This window comes from Carcharhinus amblyrhynchos, chromosome 7, assembly GCF_965287045.1.
Source record: "Carcharhinus amblyrhynchos chromosome 7, sCarAmb.v2.hapA, whole genome shotgun sequence".
Taxonomy (NCBI): Eukaryota; Metazoa; Chordata; class Chondrichthyes; order Carcharhiniformes; family Carcharhinidae; genus Carcharhinus; species Carcharhinus amblyrhynchos.
Genome location: NC_137330.1, coordinates 4,223,889 through 4,242,829, shown reverse-complemented (window position 1 = coordinate 4,242,829; position 18,941 = coordinate 4,223,889). Strand labels below are relative to the sequence as shown.

The window sequence follows — 18,941 nt, the reverse complement described above, 5'->3', positions numbered from 1 at the left end:
GATCTGTCGTGGCTCAGTTCCACCTTCCCGCCCTCTCCCCATAACCCTTAATCCCCTCTCTTATCAAGAACCCATCAACCCGCGTCTTAAAAATATTTAGCGAGGCAGCCTCCACCACTTCAACGGGCAGAGAATTCCAGAGATTCACCACCCTTTGAGTGAAGAAGTTCCTCCTCAACTCCATTCTAAACCGCCCCCCCTTTATCTTGAGGCTGTGCCCCCTAGTCCTACTGTCTTTTTTGAGCGGGAAGAGTCTCTCCACCTCTATCCTATCCATCCCATTCATCATCTTATACGTCTCAATGAGATCTCCCCTCATTCTTCTAAACTCTAACGAGTACAAGCCTAGTTTATTCAGCCTCTTCTCATAGCTCAACCCCCTCAACTCCGGTATCAGCCTAGTAAACCTCCTCTACATTCCCTCCAAGGCCAAAATATCTTTGCACAGGTGCGGCGCTCAAAACTGCACACAGTACTCCAGCTGCGGCCTCACCAATGCCCTATACAGCTGCAGCAAGACCTCCCTACTTTTATATTCAATCCCCCTCGCTATGAAGGCCAGCATCCCATTCGCCTTCCTGACCACCTGCTGCACCTGCAAGCTGGGTTTTTGCGACTCATGCACAAGGACCCCGAGGTCCCTCTGCACCGTCGCCTGCTGCAGTTTTTCGCCTCATAAGTAATAGTCCTTCCTACCATTTTTCCTACCAAAGTGGACCACCTCACACTTGCCAACATTAAATTCCATTTGCCATTTCCTGGCCCATTCGCCCAGCCTATCTAGATCCTTCTGCAGACTCTCCACACCCTCTGCACAATTTGCCGTTCCCCCAATCTTGGTGTCATCAGCAAATCTCTATCCCAGTTGGTAAAGGTGAATGTGCCATTTTTCACCACCCTTTTTCACCTGCCTTTCTGCCTTCAGACATCTATGGACAAACATGCCAATGTCCCTTTGTAATTCGGAACTTCCCAGTGTCAGACCTTTCATAGTATACTTTCTTGTCAAATTACTCCTTCCAAAGTTCATCACCTCACACTTTTCAGGGTTAAATTCCATCCGCCCATTTGACCATCTCGTCTCTATCTTCCTGTAACCCAAGCTTTCTGATATCCCTTCTTTGTTCTCCTAATTGATTTCTTAACTTCCATCCTGCACTTTCTGTACTCCACTAATGCCTCTGCAGACTTACTCCCCTTCAACTTGTTAAAAGCTTCTCTTTTCCTTCTCATTGTATCCTGTAAGTCTCTGGTCATCCATGGTTCTCTGGGTTTGTCGCACCTTCCTATTACCCTAGGGGGTACATGTTGATCCTGTACAGTCCCCATTTCATCTTCAAACACCCCTCAGCCCAGCCCAGCCTACCATCCCTTCTGTAGATTTTGTCACAAGTAACTTGATCCAGTCCACCTTAGCCAGATCCTGCCTAATTCTGTTAAAATCTACTCTTCCCCCCATCCAAAACTTTTTTCTGTAACTTTTCAATTTTTTTGTCCATAACAAATTTAAATTGAACCATGTTGTGGCCACTGTCACCAAGATGCTATCCCATCAACATATCAACCATCTGTCAGGCTTCATTCCCCAGAATGAGGTCCAGCACAGCTCCTTCCCTTGTTGGATCCTCTACATATTTACCAAAGAAGTTTCCCTGTATAGATTTTAAGAACTCTACTCCATCTATGATGGCTATCCCAATTAATGTTGGGAAAGTTGAAGTTACCTACTTTGATTACCCTCTTATTATTTTTACACCCTGCAAATTTTACACATATTTGCTCTTCAATTTCTCACTGACTATCTGAGGGTCTATAATAAACACCTAGCAATGTAGCAGTCCTTTTTACATTTCTAAGCTGTACCCACAAATCCTCATTTCATGCCCCCTCCAAGATATCATCTCTCCTTACTGCAGTAACTGCCTCCTTAACTAATAATGTAATGCCTCCTCCTCTTTTACCCCCTCCTCTGTCTCACCTGAGTATTCTATATGCCAGGATGTTGAGCTGCCAATCTTGCCCCTCACTCAACCACGTTTCTGTGATGGCAATTATATCATAATTACACGTGTCAATCCTCACTCTTAACTCATCTGTTTTAACTTTAATACTCCTGGCATTAAAGTAGAGGTCCTTCAGTCCTGTCTTACTCCCTTGAAACTGACTGCTGCTACATTCCTTCTGGCCTGATTGTGTTTCTATGTTATACTACATCCTATTCTGCTAACAGTCTGGGTCACCTCCCCCTGCCAAACTAGATGTGTTACAATCTCCCCAGTAGCACTACCAACCCTGCCAACAAGAATGTTAGTCCCGCTCTAGTTCAGATGTAGATCTTTTTATTGGTTCCACCTTCCCCAAAAACAGTCCCAGTGATCCAGGAAAGTAAAACCCTGACAGGAAATGTATAACCATCTCATTTGCACATCAGAAACTGAGATGTTAGAAATGCAGAAAGGAATCATATTCACACAAGTGAAAATTTCCATTCAAATTTATGAAGTGTACTCCAAATGTAGTATTTTGACCAATGTAAATCATAATGTTATAGACAAACAAAGGCATTCTCTTCTGCCAAACAAGGTTTGACATGTACATGTTTTAGGAAAGTCAAACATTGCAAAAACCATCTCATGCGGTGTTAAAGTGACAAAGACAAGAGCTATGAAGCAAAATTACTCTTCCTTCCCTCAGAACAAGAGTTACAGAATAACATATATGAATGTGACATAGCGACTGAAGTCGAGAGCTGAGTAAGCAGGGCAACTGGGAGGCACTACTGAGAAAGGTGAATGTGGACATGGCAAATTGAAAGGTACAAAATTTACATTGAACTCAAATATCAGGGGGTCATAATGGAACAGAAAATGACAGACATGAAGAAAAAGCAGGATCCACATAGGGATACAGGATAAATTCATGGGCACATAGATGATCTTGGCATTTACAGAGGAAACATTGCAGTTACAACTGCAGTTACATATCACAGAGTTTAAAAAAATTGTAAGTGAAACCCAACTTATGCATATCAGAAAAAATTTACATTTCAGAAACATATGTGAATTAAAGCACACAGCTCCTAATTAGCCACATTATTTGCAGAATATCAGCCATTTTCATGTTACAGAGAATGGTAAGTTCAGAATAAAGCTCACAGTCATTGACACATATACCAGGTACCTCCCACTGTTGCACTTTGTTGCAGCAATTAATGATGCGCAGAGTAAAGTTCCCATACACAAACACAATGATCAAAACCCTCAGTAAGGTAAAGGAAATTGACAGACACTCAGAGGAATCCTATGTTCATAGAAACATAGAAAATAGGAGCAGGAGGAGGCCATTTGGCCCTTTGAGCCTGGTCTGCCATTCATTAAGATCATGGCTGATCATCCAATTCAATAGCCTAACTCTGCTTTCTCCCATAACGTTGATCCCATTCGCCCCAATGCTTTATCTTGCTGCCATTTGAATACATTCATTGTTTTGGCACAACTACTTCCTGTGGTAATGAATGGCACAGGCTCACTACTCTTTGGGTGAAGAAATGTCTCCTCACCTCAGTCCTGAATGGACTACTCTGAATCCTCCCATGGTTCTGGACTCCCCTACCATCAGGATCATCCTCCCTGCATCTACCCTGTCTAGTCCTGTTTGAATTGTTTAAGCCTCTATGAGATCCCCCTCTCATTCGTCTGAACTCCAGTGAAAAAAAATCCTAACCTAGTCAATCTCTCATACATCAGTCCCACCATCCCTTCCATCAGCCTGGTAAATCTTCACTGCACTCCCTTGAGAGCAAGAATATCCTTCGTCAGAAAACGAGACCAAAACTGCACAAAATACTCTAGGTGTGGCCTCACTAAAGCCCTGTATAGTTGCAGCAACACATTCCTGCTCCTGTGTTCAAAAACCTCTCACAATGAAGGCCAACATACCATTTGTCTTCTTTACGGCCTGCTGCACCCACTGGTGCACAAGGTCATCCAGGTCCTGCTGCACACTCCCCTCTTCCAAGTTCCAATCATTCAAGTAGTAATCTGTAAACTGCCGTGTTTAATGCCATTCCCAACATCACAACTGCAGATTGGGATGTCTCTATATACGACAGTAATGTTTTTTGCCCCTTGGCATTTCTCACCTCTACCCATACAGACTCCACGTTGTCAGAGCTAATATCCTTCTCACTGTTGTGTTAATTTTCTCTTTAACCAGCAGTGCCACTCCACCACCTTTTCCTTTATGCCTGTCTTTCCTGAATATTGAATACCCTGGGACATTCAATTCTCATCCTTGGTCACCTGCAGCCATGTCTCCGTAAACCCACTTATATTATACCCGTTTACATCTATCTGCGTGATTAGTTCATCGATTTTATTCACTTGGCCTCATTTAAAAATGTAGAAGAGAGGACATTCTCCAAAACCAGAAAACAAGGAATGCAGAAACTCCAACCCCCACTGTGCACACACGCACACACCAGCTCCGAGCGCAGAATCAGGCCCGTTGCTTTCCAGTTTGCTTTCACAGACGGCAAGATCCAATTTATTGTGGATTGTTGTTGCCATCTGCTGGTTGAAAATGAGCACAAGGTGAAGATTCATTCAGAAACATTTTAACATGGAGTGAAGTAACAGGAAATGGGTACTGTCAGATTCAATTCTTCTCAAATCATTATATAATCAAATTTAAAGTTCTGAAGATCAAGGGTATGAAGCATTTCCATAAATGCAGAGTGTTTAGTATACTGTAAAATAAGAACATCAAAGTAGCCTTATCATATACGTGTTTTAAATGTAAAATTATATTCGTTTCTTGGATAGAAATTTTGTTGCAACAAAAGTATAGGTACGTTAATAAATAGTAAATTAATGAATGATTTCAAAACAAAAATAATCGTTAAGATATGCAAAAAAAGGCAATGGATACTCCTGATGTCTTCTGAATTGGGTTAGGTACATAATAGTATCAATTTAAAAAGACAGAACTTAAACACTTGAAATGCTGAGCTAATTCCGAGACAATGTAGCTAAAGTGTCACTGACAGAGTACATAGATACTGCCAGATCATCAGGCCCAGTGTAACAATGAATGTGATTGTTGAGTCCCACCCTGTTCATAGAATCTCTACAGTACAGAAAGAGGCCATTCAGCCCATCGAGTCTGTACCAACCACAATCCCACCCAAGCCCTATTCCCACTACATCACACATTTACCTGTTCATCCCCCTGACACTAGGGTCCCATACATTGTTGGACTCCCAAGCTAAAGAACAACTTTCAGTCCAAGAGTAAAATAGAGTGCCATTGGGTGACTTTAAAATTTCCCTCTCACCCAGGTGGGAGGAGGAGACTTCCATCACAGAATTTAAAAATCTAGATTTAAATGTCCTGTGTGACATTGGTCAGAAGTGAAATAGTAATCTGTGGCTAGAATGGACAAAGTATAATTTATAGACAGAAGCTGTATAAATTGCCCAAGAATTTGGCCAAGGCCACGTGTTGCATACTGTCCAACAGAAAACAAAAGCACATTAGAGAAAACTGAAAGAGCAGGAATTACATCTGAGGCCATGGATCAGATTGATGTATCCACATTTTTTATTCATGTAGTTTCAAAATGAATACCATCCACAATTCATACAGCTATTGAGATGAATCTATTACTACAACATTCATCAAATCTGTATTATATATTATATCAAATAGATATCAGTATGTTTAAGATGTTAAACAAATAATTTCCAACACAATGCCTGAAATAAACATTAAGTTCAGGTACAGAATATCCCATAAGACCATAAGACCCAGGAGCAGAGTTAGGCCACTCGGCCCATTGTGTCTTTCCACCATTCAATCATAGCTGATATTTTTCTCCTGCCTTTTCCCCATAAACCCTGAACCACTTATTAATCAAGAGCCGATCTATCTCTGTCTCAAAAACACTCAATGACATGGATTCTACAGCCTTCTGTGGCAAAGAGTTCCACAGATTCACCGCCTTCTGGATGAAGAAATTCCTCCTCATCTCTGTTTTAAAGAGTCATCCCTCCAGCCTGAGGTTGTGCCCGCTAGTTCTAGTTTTTCCTACTGGTGAAAGCATCCTTCCACATCTACTCTATCTCGACCTTGCTGAATCCTGTAAGTTTCAATAAGATCCTCCCTCGTCCCCCACTTATATTTGACAAAACAGATACAGGTTCAAAACCAAACTTATATGGATAATCACAGAATCATTGCTGCAAGATTAATCTGCCATTTACATTCATGCCTCAGACACACAAGAACAATAGCTTCCAAAACATACCAGAGGGGAAAAAAAACGACAGAGTGATTCCTACATATACACACCACACTGGAGGCTGACAGATTGAAGATGCAACCCCTAGTTATAAAAACTGCCAAGACTGATATCTACATAAAAAATCCCACACTCACTTACAGTCTCTGAAACGGAAGAATTGAGAAAATAATCTTGTTCAAATAAAATCTGCATGAATCTTGTTCAAAGAAAATCTGCATGAATACAGAATCTACCCTACAATCAAATACAATATGTCCAAAAATGATGCAATGTATCAGGCACTAAAAGACACAGATAGTGGCACATTAACACCCAATGGCAGAAACGCAGGATATTTAAGTGAATCGTATACTCAATGTCAGCTAGAACTTGATGAGAACTGAATTAATCCACACTCATAGTTGATTTGAGAGAATGACAGAAGTAGAGTCATGTCCACACTCTCCAAAACATACCAAAGGAAAAACAGTGACAGAATGATTCCTGTATGTATACACTGTACTAGAGGCTGACAAATTGAGGTTGCTACCTTTAGTTATAAAAGCTGCCAAGACTGAAATTTATATCATAAATCCACACTCACTCACCCTCTCTGAAACTGAAGAACTGGGAAAATAATATTGTTCATATAAAATCTGCATGAATACAGAATCTACCCTACAATCAAATACAATGGGCCCAATTTTACCGTTTTGATTCTAAATGCTGAATCTGGGCACAATTCGGATCCAACTTGGAAAACTGCTCTGAAGCGCCCCTATACACACACAGTCTGAAAAAAAATTGCAAACCTGAATTGGAGCTTATTGTGCCCAAAACACTACAGCTCCGATCTCAGTGAAGAAATTTCTCCTCATCTCAATTCTAAATGGTTTAGCCCTTATCCTCAAACTATGACCTCAATTTCTGGTCTGCCCCATCATTGGGACCATTCTTTCTGAATCTACCCTTTCTAATGCTGTTAAAATTTTATAAATTATTATGAGAGCCCCTCTCACTCTTCTAAATTCCAGTGAACATAATCCTAACCAAATTAATCTCTCCTCATATGACAGATATGTCATCCCAGGAAACAGCCTGACAAGCCTTCAATGTACTTCCTCAAAAACATGATATTGTTCCTCAGATAAGAACACCAAAACTGCACACAATACTCCAGCTATGGCCTCACAAACGCCCTGTACAATTGTAGCAAAACATCCCTATCTGTGCATTCAAATCTTTACACTTTGAAGGCCAACATACCATTTGCCTTCTTTACTGTCTGTTATACCTGATGCTGTACTTTCAGTGACTGATGCACGAGAACCCCAAGGTCTCATTGAATATCCAGCTCTGTCAATTTACCATTCAAGTCACAATCTGTCTTCCTATTAATACTGCCACAATGGATAACGTCGCATTAATCCACATTATACTGCATCTGCCATGCACATATCCACACATTGTCTGTCCAAATCATGTTAAAGCATCTCTGCAACATCCTCATAGCTCACCCTCCCAACCAACTTTGCATCATCTGCAAATTTGGAGATAATACATTCAAATCGTCTTCCAAATCTTTAATATGTAATGTAAACAGTTGGGGTCCTAGCACAGATCCCTGTGGAACCCCATTCGTCACTGACTATCATTCAAAAATAACTAATTTCTGCCAACCAGCTTTCTATCCATCTCAAGACAACACCTGCAATCCCATGTGCTTCAACTTTATACAGTAGTCTATTATGTGAAATCTTATTGAAATCTAGGACATTACTATTTTCACCCTTTCCCAATTTTAATTTGAATTCAACAGGTAAATCCCTGAGAATCACAGACTTCCTGGTATAAACACACCCCTGACAAACAGATTCCCCCAACTTTATACATTCCCTTGGTAAGGGCACGCTCCTGATGTACACATTCCCTGGCTTCAGACACTTCACTGTCATACACATTCCTCTGTTTTATAAACTTAACTGGTATACTCATTCCCCATTTTACACACTCCCCTGTTTAAAACCCACCCAGTAAACACTTTCACCAGTTTCAACACTCCGTGGTTTTACATGGTCCCCTGGTTTACACACAGGATTATTTAGCATATCCAGTCCGCCTAAGTTGCACATATTTCGAATATGGGAGGAATCCAGAGCTCCTGGAGGAAACCTGTGGAGAAACAGAGTTAATTATGAAACTTCCATGTCAGAAATAGTATTGCATGGCCAAACCACCTAACCCACACATCATTGGACTGTGGGAGGAAACCAGAGCACCCGGAAGGAACACAAGCAGGGAGAATGTGCACAGACAGCGATCCGAGCCAGGAATCGAACCCGGGTCCCTGGTGCTGTGAGGCAGCAGTGCTGACCACTGTGCCACCATGCTGCCCATTTACACACGAGGATTGGATAGATGACAGAGGTCTTTTACGATCAGATTTTTTGACATTGACCTGATACCCATGTCCACAGGGGGACTTGTGTCAGCAATGTGAACATGAGCTGCAGCTTCATCATGTCATCTTTACAGTACAGAAGCAGGCCATTCGGCCCATTGAGTCTGCAGCTATTCCCTGGGAAAACATATTATTTAGACCCCTATCTCCATAACATATTTACTCAGCTAATCCCCTAACCAACACATGTTGTAGGAGTGGAATGGTGACACAGTGGTTAGCATTCTGCCTCTCAGTGTCAGGAACCCGTGCTCGATTCTTGGCTTGGGTGCAGTTTGCATGTTCTCTCCACGTCTGCGTGGGTTTACTCTGGGTACTCTCGTTTCCTCCCACAGTCCGAAAGACATGCTGATTGGATGCATTCGCAAAGCTAAATTCTCCCTTACCTAAACAGGTGCCGGAGTGTGGCGACTAGGAGGTTTTCAGTTATTTCATTGCAGTGTTAATATAAGCCTACTTGTGTATAACAAATAAACTTTATGTTGGGACACGAAGAGGCAATTTAGCATGACCAATAAACGTAACCTGCGCACCTTTGGACTGTGGGCGAAACCGAAGCACCGGGAAGAAACCTAGGCGAACACTGGGAAAACATGCAAATTCCACACCGATAGTGATCCGAGAGTGGACTTGATCCCGGGTCCCAGGCGCTGCGAGGCAGTAGTGCTAACCTGCCTTTGGGATTGAACTCAAATATTCTGGACTGCGACCTCGAGGCAATGGAATGAAATGAGGAGCAGTCCTTATTGGTAAGGAAGGGAAGAGGGATGAACGGTGTCAGCAGCATTTTACAGAGTGATGTGGTTTTATAAGCAGACAGGATGCGGTGGTATCGCTTGACTGAGGAAGTTTGGGAAATGTTTGAATAATTTGGAAGCAAGGGGAGTGGAGGATGTGACTGCAGTGAGAATTTGTGGATGTGAGGAGCAGTAACTGTGATTGGTTATCCGAACTAACTAATCAAATAAGCAGAAAACCCCGCATTATTACAGATTAGCCAATGGCGAACAAGTCTTTCAATAATCCTTCATTTGCATACTTGTCTGGGTTAGTCAATAAGAGAGGAATTCAGGCCGAAGTTTCAGTTATTCTGTGATTATAGTCTACACGCACCATGCCTGAAGAGAAGAAACTGCAAGCTTCCAAGAAGGGCGCTAAGAAAGCCCAGAAGAAACCGTCAAGCGCAAGTGGGAAGAAGAGGAGGAAGTCAAGGAAGGAGAGTTACGGTCTGTACATCTACAAAGTGATGAAGCAGGTTCACCCCGACACCGGCATCTCCTCCAAGGCCATGAGCATCATGAACTCCTTCGTCAACGACATCTTCGAGCGCATCGCGGGTGAGGCTTCCCGCCTGGCCCATTACAACAAGCGCAGCACCATCAGCTCCCGGGAGATCCAGACCGCCGTGCGCCTGCTGTTGCCTGGGGAATTGGCCAAGCACGCCGTGTCGGAGGGAACAAAGGCCGTGACCAAATACACCAGCTCCAAGTAAAACTGCACCACGCACTGAAACAATACACTCAAAAAAACCAAACGGCTCTTTTAAGAGCCACCCACAACTTCTGTCAGAAAGCTATACTATCATCGTTTTTGAAATAAAAATTCTCTTTTCCATTAGTGTTCCAGTCAAGATGTTCTGAATAATAGAGTTCTCGACTGTTTGGCTATTAGTCTGTTAACTAACCATAAATAATGTCTGATCCCTGAGTTGATATTAGGACATGTTCATTCCCTCTAGGGAAAGATAGCAAATAGGAAACAAATGTTTCAAATTTCAGTTCTGTTCCGGTTTGGTCTCTATAACCGATCATTTCGTTCCCTGTAAACCCCGATATTTTATGAAACACCAAACTCAAACGTGGGAAATTTAAACCAAGAGGCGTTTTCCGCTTTTGAGCGGCGCTAATAGGAAGCAGTCCACAACACGGAGACGGTATTAGAATGTTGTTTTGTAATACAATGTTCTTCTTTCAAAATCCACGCTATTATTGTCCGGAGTATGAATGGGACTTCTCGCCGCCAGGAAAGCAAGTTTCAAAAAAGACCGAGATTAAACCTGAATGGATCCCGGTTTGTAAAAGCGAATCTGAGACTCGTGATAAAATGGCAACCAATGAAATAATGGACAATAATTTCTAGACATTGTCATTATGCGGTGTTAACTATTCTCGACACTTTCTGGGTGAAAGCATTTCCTTGATTCTGACATACATCGACGGTCTCACACACGTTGATTTTTTAAAAAAAATACATTTTGAGATTCTGCTAATTTGGCGCTTTTTTCGAATTATTGCCCTGTACTCGTTAACCAGACACACAATCAGGGACTAGGGAAAGATAGATTGGCTGAATGTAAAAACACATTAAAAGCTGGTTTATTGATTGAATGATTTCTTGTTGGCGGGATTGTAAACAAGAAAATCAATCGGTTGGAATTTGAAGATGCGGCTCCTTAATTTCCGCCCCCTGATTTTAATTCAAATTTTCCGAAGTATGTTCCTTCAACTAATTCTTGACTTCTTGTCAGTTACGCGCATAAAACCATAAACTGCCTGAGAAAGGGAAATTTTAGATTAGGGAGAGAAATTGAGTGTATTTCAATCTTGAGCTGAAAACTGCATTATGCATTAACATACAATTCCTACTCGAACTTTCCTGTGTATTTTGGCGCTCATTTAAAATTTGAAATAAAGAATCGGTTGGAATCTGAGAATTTGGCGCCCTTACTTTCCACCCTCAGCACCGTGGCCTTTCCCGATTGGTGCTTTAAACAGATATCTGATTGGGCATTGTGGAGAAGGTCTCATTAGGGTTTTCCCCATAGCCAATCAGCAATGTGTGCACCGCCATCCCTCCCCAAGCTATAAGAGAAGTGAATCTGGGCGGCTTTTCTCATTCTCTGTTAAAGTCTTTGTGAGATTGTGACGATGTCTGGAAGAGGAAAGACCGGTGGCAAAGTTCGGACTAAGGCCAAGTCTCGCTCCTCCCGGGCTGGATTGCAGTTCCCGGTTGGCCGTGTTCACAGGCTTCTGAGAAAGGGCAATTATGCGGAGCGTGTGGGTGCCGGAGCCCCTGTGTACTTGGCTGCTGTGCTCGAGTATCTGACGGCTGAAATCCTGGAGTTGGCCGGCAACGCGGCCCGGGACAATAAGAAAACCCGCATCATCCCCAGACATCTCCAGCTGGCCGTGCGCAACGACGAGGAGCTCAATAAGCTGCTGGGAGGAGTGACGATTGCTCAGGGCGGAGTGCTGCCTAATATCCAGGCCGTGTTGCTGCCCAAGAAAACCGCTGCGGCATCGAAGACCAAGTAAAGCGGCAACTCTGAAATCTGACAACCCAAAGGCTCTTTTCAGAGCCACTCACTTTTTCTGTAAAAGCACGACCTATTATCTATCCGATCGGTGGAAGGGCGAGGAAAGTCAACACCTAGGGAAGAAACAATATGAAAATAAGTGTGAACGTGTCTATATCAGCCTCTCAAATTTGACGTAATTGAGTTTTCTACCAATACATTGCAGCCAGTGGGTGCGATTTATCTATCTGTCTTGGCAACATATCCTGTTATAGAAGAGGACCGGGATTAAATTTGTACGTTACAAATCACTGTTGAGAACCATTCTACCTTTCATACATTTATTATGTGTCTGTCTCCACAAGTTACATTTGTCTGGCAGTATAGATGAAGGAAGATTGAATTCTGCACTCTGGACTGAATGTGCATTTTAAAATCGTTATTCATATATCTGACATTTGGAGAGTGTGGGATCCAGGGAATCTTCAGATCTTTGGTATTCACACTCGGTGCATTTATGTATTAGCAATGCAATCACAGGAATCGCGTTTAAAACATTCTCTCTTAATATGTGACATGGATTTGTTACTGCCTCTGGAATGTGGATAGGCCCATCAGTCACTCTTTCCCTGAGTTGTGAATGGGTTTTCTTCTGCCCTGGTGGTTAGATAAGTTCTGCTCCTTCCATGACAGACATTTTTATAACAAAAATACTGGCCTGCCAATTAATAAATGAATTTGGGGGAAAAAAATTGTTTAAATAGTAGTTTATTGAAACAGACAAGAAAAATGTAAGCAAACTTAGACAATGAATTCTTCTGATGTCTTCTGAAGTCAGTAATTGAATTAGGTACATAATAGTATCAATTTAAAAGGCAGAACACGTGAAACACTGAGTTAATCCTGACAACCATGTGGATAAACTGTCACTGACAAAGTTCACAGATACTGCCGGATCATCAGGCCCAAGGTAAGAAGGAGAATAATTATTCAATCCCACACTGTGCCCAAGGTCAGAGATCACTTTTCAAACCAAAGGTAAAACAGAGTGTCATTGGGTGACTTTTTAAAAATTTCCCGGTAATGCACGTCACAGGTGGAGACATCAATCATGGAATTTAAAAAAATTGAAATATTCTGATGATATTGGTTAGAAATCAAATAACTGTTTTAGAACGGACAAAATATAACCTATAGACAGAGCTGTAAAAATTTCAATGGAGTACCCAAGAATTCAGCCAGGGTCATATGTTGCAGACCAGTCTGATGTTAAAAAAAAAACCCAACACATGATAGAGAATTGAAAGGGAAATGATAATTCCTTTCCTGCACACTGCAGGATTACAGGTGGAGCCAAGGTTCTGACTGACACATCCACATTCTATTATGCACATAGTTTCAAAGAACAGTACAGCACAGGAACAGTAAAATGTAATAATAGTGTAGTATCATCACACCAAGGAATGGATATGATTCTATCCTCTCCATTCTGAGTATTGGCTTTGTAACTTTAAGAATGGAGTTAATAAAATCATTTTTGTGAACTTCAGTCCTGCAGTAAAATTGGACAAGTCTAAACTTCCTTGGAGAAGTGACGGCTGAGAGGAGATCTGATAGAGGCTTTCAAAGCCTGAGGGGCATGGGCAGGGTTACTTTGGAGAAATTACACCCCTTGGTGCCCCCACAATGCCAAAATCAGGAGGGTGGGGACACGGAACTGAAATGCCTGCTAGTCAATGTGAAAGAAAAATAATTTGATGTAGGGCATGGTTACAGACTGCAATGCCCTGCCTGAAAGTATGATGGGGACTGGTTCAAATAAAGAGTTCACATTTAGAATAAGCTGTGATATGAAAAGAAAGAGAGTGCAATGTTCCTAAGGGAAGGCAGGAGAATGGGGAGTGGGCGAGTTGCTGATGTGGAGAGAGTATAGACAGGGTGAGTCAAATGGCCCACAACACTGCCAAAACACTCTCATTCTGACATTGTGGTTCTGGCGGGCAGTGGATCTGATTGGCTATCGAAAGTAACCAATCAGTGACAGATTGAGCATGACGATTTGACATCATCGTGAATCAGCCAATGGAAACATTGTCCTCCCCAATCCTTTATTTGCATTGAGCCTTGTCTGAGTCTATAAATAGTGAGGTCCGGGGCCAGCCTCAGTTATTGCTTTTCCGAAATTGAATGCAGGAATGGCTGAGGATAAGAAGCAGCAAATTTCCAAGAAAGGCGGTAAAAAAGCCTTGAAGAAGCCGTCAACCAAGACTGGCAAGAAAAAGAGGCGAAGCAGGAAGGAGAGTTACAGCATCTACATCTACAAGGTGATGAAGCAGGTTCACCCTGACACTGGCATCTCTTCCAAGGCAATGAGCATCATGAACTCGTTCGTCAGCGACATTTTCGAGCGTATTGCCGGTGAAGCTTCTCGCCTGGCGCATTATAACAAACGCAGCACCATCAGCTCCCGGGAGATACAGACCGCAGTGCGCCTGCTGTTGCCCGGGGAACTGGCCAAGCACGCAGTGTCGGAGGGAACAAAGGCCGTGACCAAATACACCAGCTCCAAGTAAAACTGACCAATGCACTGAAAAAACACAACGGCTCTTTTAAGAGCCACTCACAACTTCTGTGAAGTAGCTAAACTCACCTTTAGTAATTATGATGTTTTACTGTAAATAGTAATGTATTTTGAAATTTATTTTCTGATCTGCTTCCAGCAGAGTGGGAGTCCGCTGGTTCTTCGTATTTTGTTGGTAAAAAGTCGTTCCACTTAGTGACCCTGGCTGCGCCCTGATGTCCACCAGTTTCGCTGTCTTTAGAGAGAGAAAGCGAGTAGATCGCAAATACGTTTGTAGATGTTAAATAATGCTGTCACTAGTCGATCAGTTTATTAATCATCAACCTTACTGGCGTCGAAACTTCAATCTTCATACTGGCAACAGTGAAAACTCCGCGTTTGACGCTGAATTTGTACCGATTTCAAAATGGATACGGTATTAGCTCGTTAGTAGGAAGAGATGAGAGACATTCTGCCGCATGACCAGAGTGTTCTAAACAACTGCCAGATTAATCTTGATAACATTGTGAAAATGAATTCGGAATTTGATTAAAATTTAGACCACTAGCAAGAGGGAGGGTGACATGATACGACTTGTTGATTCAATATTTTGAATATTGGGCTAATTCCACTTACAAGTTATTCCTTAATATACAAACATAGCGGCGGCTGACTTTTAAATTCGGCCAGTTTGATGTCTTTATTTTGGGCTTGAATTAAAACTCAGTAATTTTCGGCTTATCAGTTGGAGAGAAATCCCACAGAATCAATCTTCCTCATCAAGGAACACTTTAGATTAGAAATGGAATGTATCTAATCTTGAACTAAAATTTAAATTACTTATCAACATTTTTAAATTCCTGGTCGAGTTCTCCTGTGTATTTTGGCGCTCATTTGAAATAAAGAATCGGTTGGAATCTGAGAATTTGGCGCCCTTACTTTCCGCCCTCAGCACCGGGGCCTTTCCCGATTGGTGCTTTAAACAGATATCTGATTGGGCATTGTGGAGAAGATCTCATTAGGTTTTCCCCAATCAGCAATGTGTGCACCGCCATCCCTCCCCAAGCTATAAGAGAAGTGAATCTGGGCAGATTTTCTGTTACAGTGTTTGTGAGGTTGTGACAATGTCTGGAAGAGGAAAGACAGGTGGGAAAGTTCGGACTAAGGCCAAGTCTCGCTCTTCCCGGGCTGGACTGCAGTTCCCGGTGGGCCGTGTTCACAGGCTCTTGAGAAAGGGCAACTATGCGGAGCGTGTGGGTGCCGGAGCCCCTGTCTACCTGGCTGCTGTGCTCGAGTATCTGACGGCTGAAATCCTGGAGTTGGCCGGTAACGCGGCCCGGGACAACAAGAAAACCCGCATCATCCCCAGACATCTCCAGCTGGCTGTGCGCAACGACGAGGAGCTCAACAAGCTGCTGGGAGGAGTGACCATCGCTCAGGGCGGGGTGTTGCCTAATATCCAGGCTGTGCTGCTGCCGAAGAAAACCGCTGCGGCATCTAAGACCAAGTAAAGCGACTGAAAACTAACAACCCAAAGGCTCTTTTCAGAGCCACTCACTTTTTCTTTGAAAGGGCGACCCCATTCTCCATCCGATTCCTCTCACTAGAATGATCTGCATTTAGAAACTCACTTTGTGAAAGGGCGGCATAAATTACTGCTTTTTAAAGTATAATTGAATTTGGTGTCTTAAAGTTCGGTCTCCATCAACAATTTGCAGCCATCTGAAAATTGTCCAAGAATATGCATCATCATCCTGTTATGGAAGAAACTGGGGCCTTAATCTATGTTTCGCAATATTGATTTGCTATACACAATCTGTACTTTCCATTTATTATTGTTTCTTTCACTGCAAGTAACATTGGGATCAGTCTGCATTTTTCACACAGCATTAAGGAAGGGATGTTGAATTCTGCATTGACCAGTCTCTGACCTGGACGTTTGACGTTACTCATATCTGACCGCAGACGAGTGTTGGACTTAGAAAAGCATCCGACATATAGATTCTATGTTAGCAACACAATTCAGGATTTGCGTGTAAAATACTTAAGTGGTAAAAATAATCCAGGCTCCATAAAAGAGATTTTTCCCGCGTTTTTAAACGACAGCATGCGATCTAGCGAATTTTTATGTCTTTGCCGCTGTGTAAATGGAGGAGACGAAGGAAAAGAGAAAACATTAAGAAACATCACACATTTGGGAAAACAAGTTGCGCTAACGATATGTAATCGGTGAAGCTCCTTGCCTGACAGACTTGGTGGCTCTGAAAAGAGCCTTTGTTTGATTGGGGTTGAACTGAGTTTTTAAGCGCGCTCCCCGCGGATGCGGCGGGCCAGCTGGATGTCTTTGGGCATGATGGTGACTCGCTTGGCGTGGATGGCGCACAGATTGGTGTCCTCAAAGAGCCCCACCAGGTAAGCCTCACTGGCCTCCTGCAGGGCCATGACGGCCGAGCTCTGGAAGCGCAGGTCGGTCTTGAAGTCCTGAGCGATCTCCCGCACCAGGCGCTGGAAGGGCAGCTTGCGGATCAGCAGCTCGGTGGATTTCTGGTAACGGCGGATCTCCCGCAGAGCCACAGTGCCGGGCCGGTAGCGGTGAGGCTTCTTCACTCCGCCCGTGGCTGGAGCGCTCTTGCGGGCAGCTTTGGTAGCCAGCTGCTTGCGGGGAGCTTTCCCGCCGGTTGACTTGCGCGCTGTCTGCTTGGTTCGGGCCATCTCTTCAAACGCAGTAACTCGGAATGTCAGAGCGGCTTCCAGCCTCCCTTTTTCAACCGGCTGAAGCACCGCCCTCCGCCACTGATTGGCTCCCGCTACAGCCCCTATCCAATCACCCTCATAGCAACCACAGTCTGCCGGCTCTGATTGGCTGAACTCGGATGGCGCCTGATTTTCAAAATTCACCGCCAAAAAAGACCGCCAATTTCACTGCAAACTTTTCCTCACTGCCTCAGCACCAAAAACACATTCAGATTCATTCCGTGATAGACCCAGAACAGGCTGGGAGCAAACTCCCAGTGAGAGGCGCAAAATAGTGTCTCTAACACACTTCACCATGAAGAATGGCCTCTGTGTATGGGAGGGATTCTGTGGATTCAAAGAGTGGTTAAACAAGCTTCAGACGGTCGAAGGGAGGAAAATTGCTGCAGACCGATTGAAGGAATGGAATAAAAGATACATCAGCTTAAAGTTATTCCACAAATGTGAATGGTAATGAATGCTTTAGAGGAAATTACAACAAATTTTGCAATCTGACACATTCTGTTCACTATTTTACCATCTCAAAGCCACTGTGTCTTTCCATCCTAGTAAAAAGTCTGACAACACCAGGTTTTAGTCCAACCGATTTATTTGATACTAAACTCACAAGCTTTCGGGTTAGCCCCTTCGTCAGGTGAATGGAGAGTTCTGGCCTCAGACAGAGCATATAAAGCACAGACAGTTTAGAGATTACTGATTAGAATGCGAATCTTTACACCTAACCTGCTGTTCAAGTCCTGAAGTGGCTGACAATGTGTATGGAAGGAGCACTGATCACAGGTTGTGTATTGTCTCCAGACAGTACAGTAAGTGAGGTTTTGCAAACCCAGGCAAAGCACGGGGGTTACAGATAGTGCGACATGAACCCAAGATCCCTGTTGAGACTGTCCTCATGTGTGCGGAACTTGGCTATCAGTCTCTCTTCAGTGACTCTGCGCTGTCGTGTGTCGTGAAGGCCGCCTTGGAGAATGTTTACCCGAAGGTCAGAAGCTGAATGCCCATGACCACTGAAGTGTTCACCAACAGGAAGGAAACAGTCTTGCCTGGGGATTGTCGAGCGATGTTCATTCATCCGTTGTCATAGCGTCTGCATGGTCTCCCCAATGTACCATGCTTCGGGACATCCTTTCTTACAACGTATCAGGTAGACAATGTTGGCCGAGTTGCAAGAGTATTTACCGAGTTTCTGTAGGAAGTCCGTAGTGTCGCGACAAAAGCTGGGGATTCTTTGTACAAGTCCGTAGTGTCGCGACAAAAGCTGGGGGTTCTTTGTACAAATCCGTAGTGTCGCGACAAAAGCTGGGGGTTCTTTGTACAATTGTACAAAGAACCCCCAGCTTTTGTCGCGACACTATGGACTTCCTACAGAAACTCAGCACACATGGAGCAGTTGAACCAGGGACACTCCTCGTCACAATGGATATCTCGGCGCTCTACACCAACATCCCCCACGATGATGGCATTGCTGCGACTGCCTCAGTACTCAATGCTGACAATTGCCAGTTTCCAAATGCAATTTTACAACTCATCCGCTTTATCCTGGACCACAATGTCTTCACCTTCAACAACCAGTTTTTCATCCAGACAC

At 43.3% G+C, this 18,941-nt stretch overlaps 5 protein-coding genes across 5 annotated transcripts; 4 read left to right on the top strand and 1 right to left on the bottom strand.

Annotated features, from left to right (window-relative positions):
- The first annotated feature begins 9,858 nt into the window (after positions 1-9,858).
- Positions 9,859-10,236, top strand: LOC145344720 (histone H2B 1.1-like). Its single transcript, XM_080191826.1, has one exon. It carries the CDS (start codon positions 9,859-9,861, stop codon positions 10,234-10,236), a length of 378 nt encoding a protein of 125 aa, XP_080047952.1.
- A 1,420-nt stretch (positions 10,237-11,656) lies between these two features.
- On the top strand, positions 11,657-12,153 carry LOC145344721 (histone H2A-like). Its single transcript, XM_080191827.1, has one exon. It carries the CDS (start codon positions 11,672-11,674, stop codon positions 12,056-12,058), a length of 387 nt encoding a protein of 128 aa, XP_080047953.1. The 5' UTR covers positions 11,657-11,671; the 3' UTR covers positions 12,059-12,153.
- A 2,081-nt stretch (positions 12,154-14,234) lies between these two features.
- On the top strand, positions 14,235-14,758 carry LOC145345388 (histone H2B type 1-M-like). Its single transcript, XM_080193203.1, has one exon. The coding sequence runs from the start codon at positions 14,235-14,237 to the stop codon at positions 14,610-14,612; it is 378 nt and encodes a 125-aa protein (XP_080049329.1). The 3' UTR covers positions 14,613-14,758.
- A 965-nt stretch (positions 14,759-15,723) lies between these two features.
- On the top strand, positions 15,724-16,110 carry LOC145344719 (histone H2A-like). The gene has a single exon (XM_080191825.1). The coding sequence runs from the start codon at positions 15,724-15,726 to the stop codon at positions 16,108-16,110; it is 387 nt and encodes a 128-aa protein (XP_080047951.1).
- Positions 16,111-16,900: 790 nt separating this feature from the next.
- Positions 16,901-17,315, bottom strand: LOC145345318 (histone H3). Its single transcript, XM_080193134.1, has one exon. The coding sequence runs from the start codon at positions 17,309-17,311 to the stop codon at positions 16,901-16,903; it is 411 nt and encodes a 136-aa protein (XP_080049260.1). The 5' UTR covers positions 17,312-17,315.
- Positions 17,316-18,941: the final 1,626 nt, after the last annotated feature.

Coding starts and splice junctions, on each gene's coding strand:
- LOC145344720 (XM_080191826.1), top strand. CDS start 9,859: ATGCCTGAAGAGAAGAAACTGCAAGCTTCCAAGAAGGGCGCTAAGAAA.
- LOC145344719 (XM_080191825.1), top strand. CDS start 15,724: ATGTCTGGAAGAGGAAAGACAGGTGGGAAAGTTCGGACTAAGGCCAAG.
- LOC145344721 (XM_080191827.1), top strand. CDS start 11,672: ATGTCTGGAAGAGGAAAGACCGGTGGCAAAGTTCGGACTAAGGCCAAG.
- LOC145345388 (XM_080193203.1), top strand. CDS start 14,235: ATGGCTGAGGATAAGAAGCAGCAAATTTCCAAGAAAGGCGGTAAAAAA.
- LOC145345318 (XM_080193134.1), bottom strand. CDS start 17,311: ATGGCCCGAACCAAGCAGACAGCGCGCAAGTCAACCGGCGGGAAAGCT.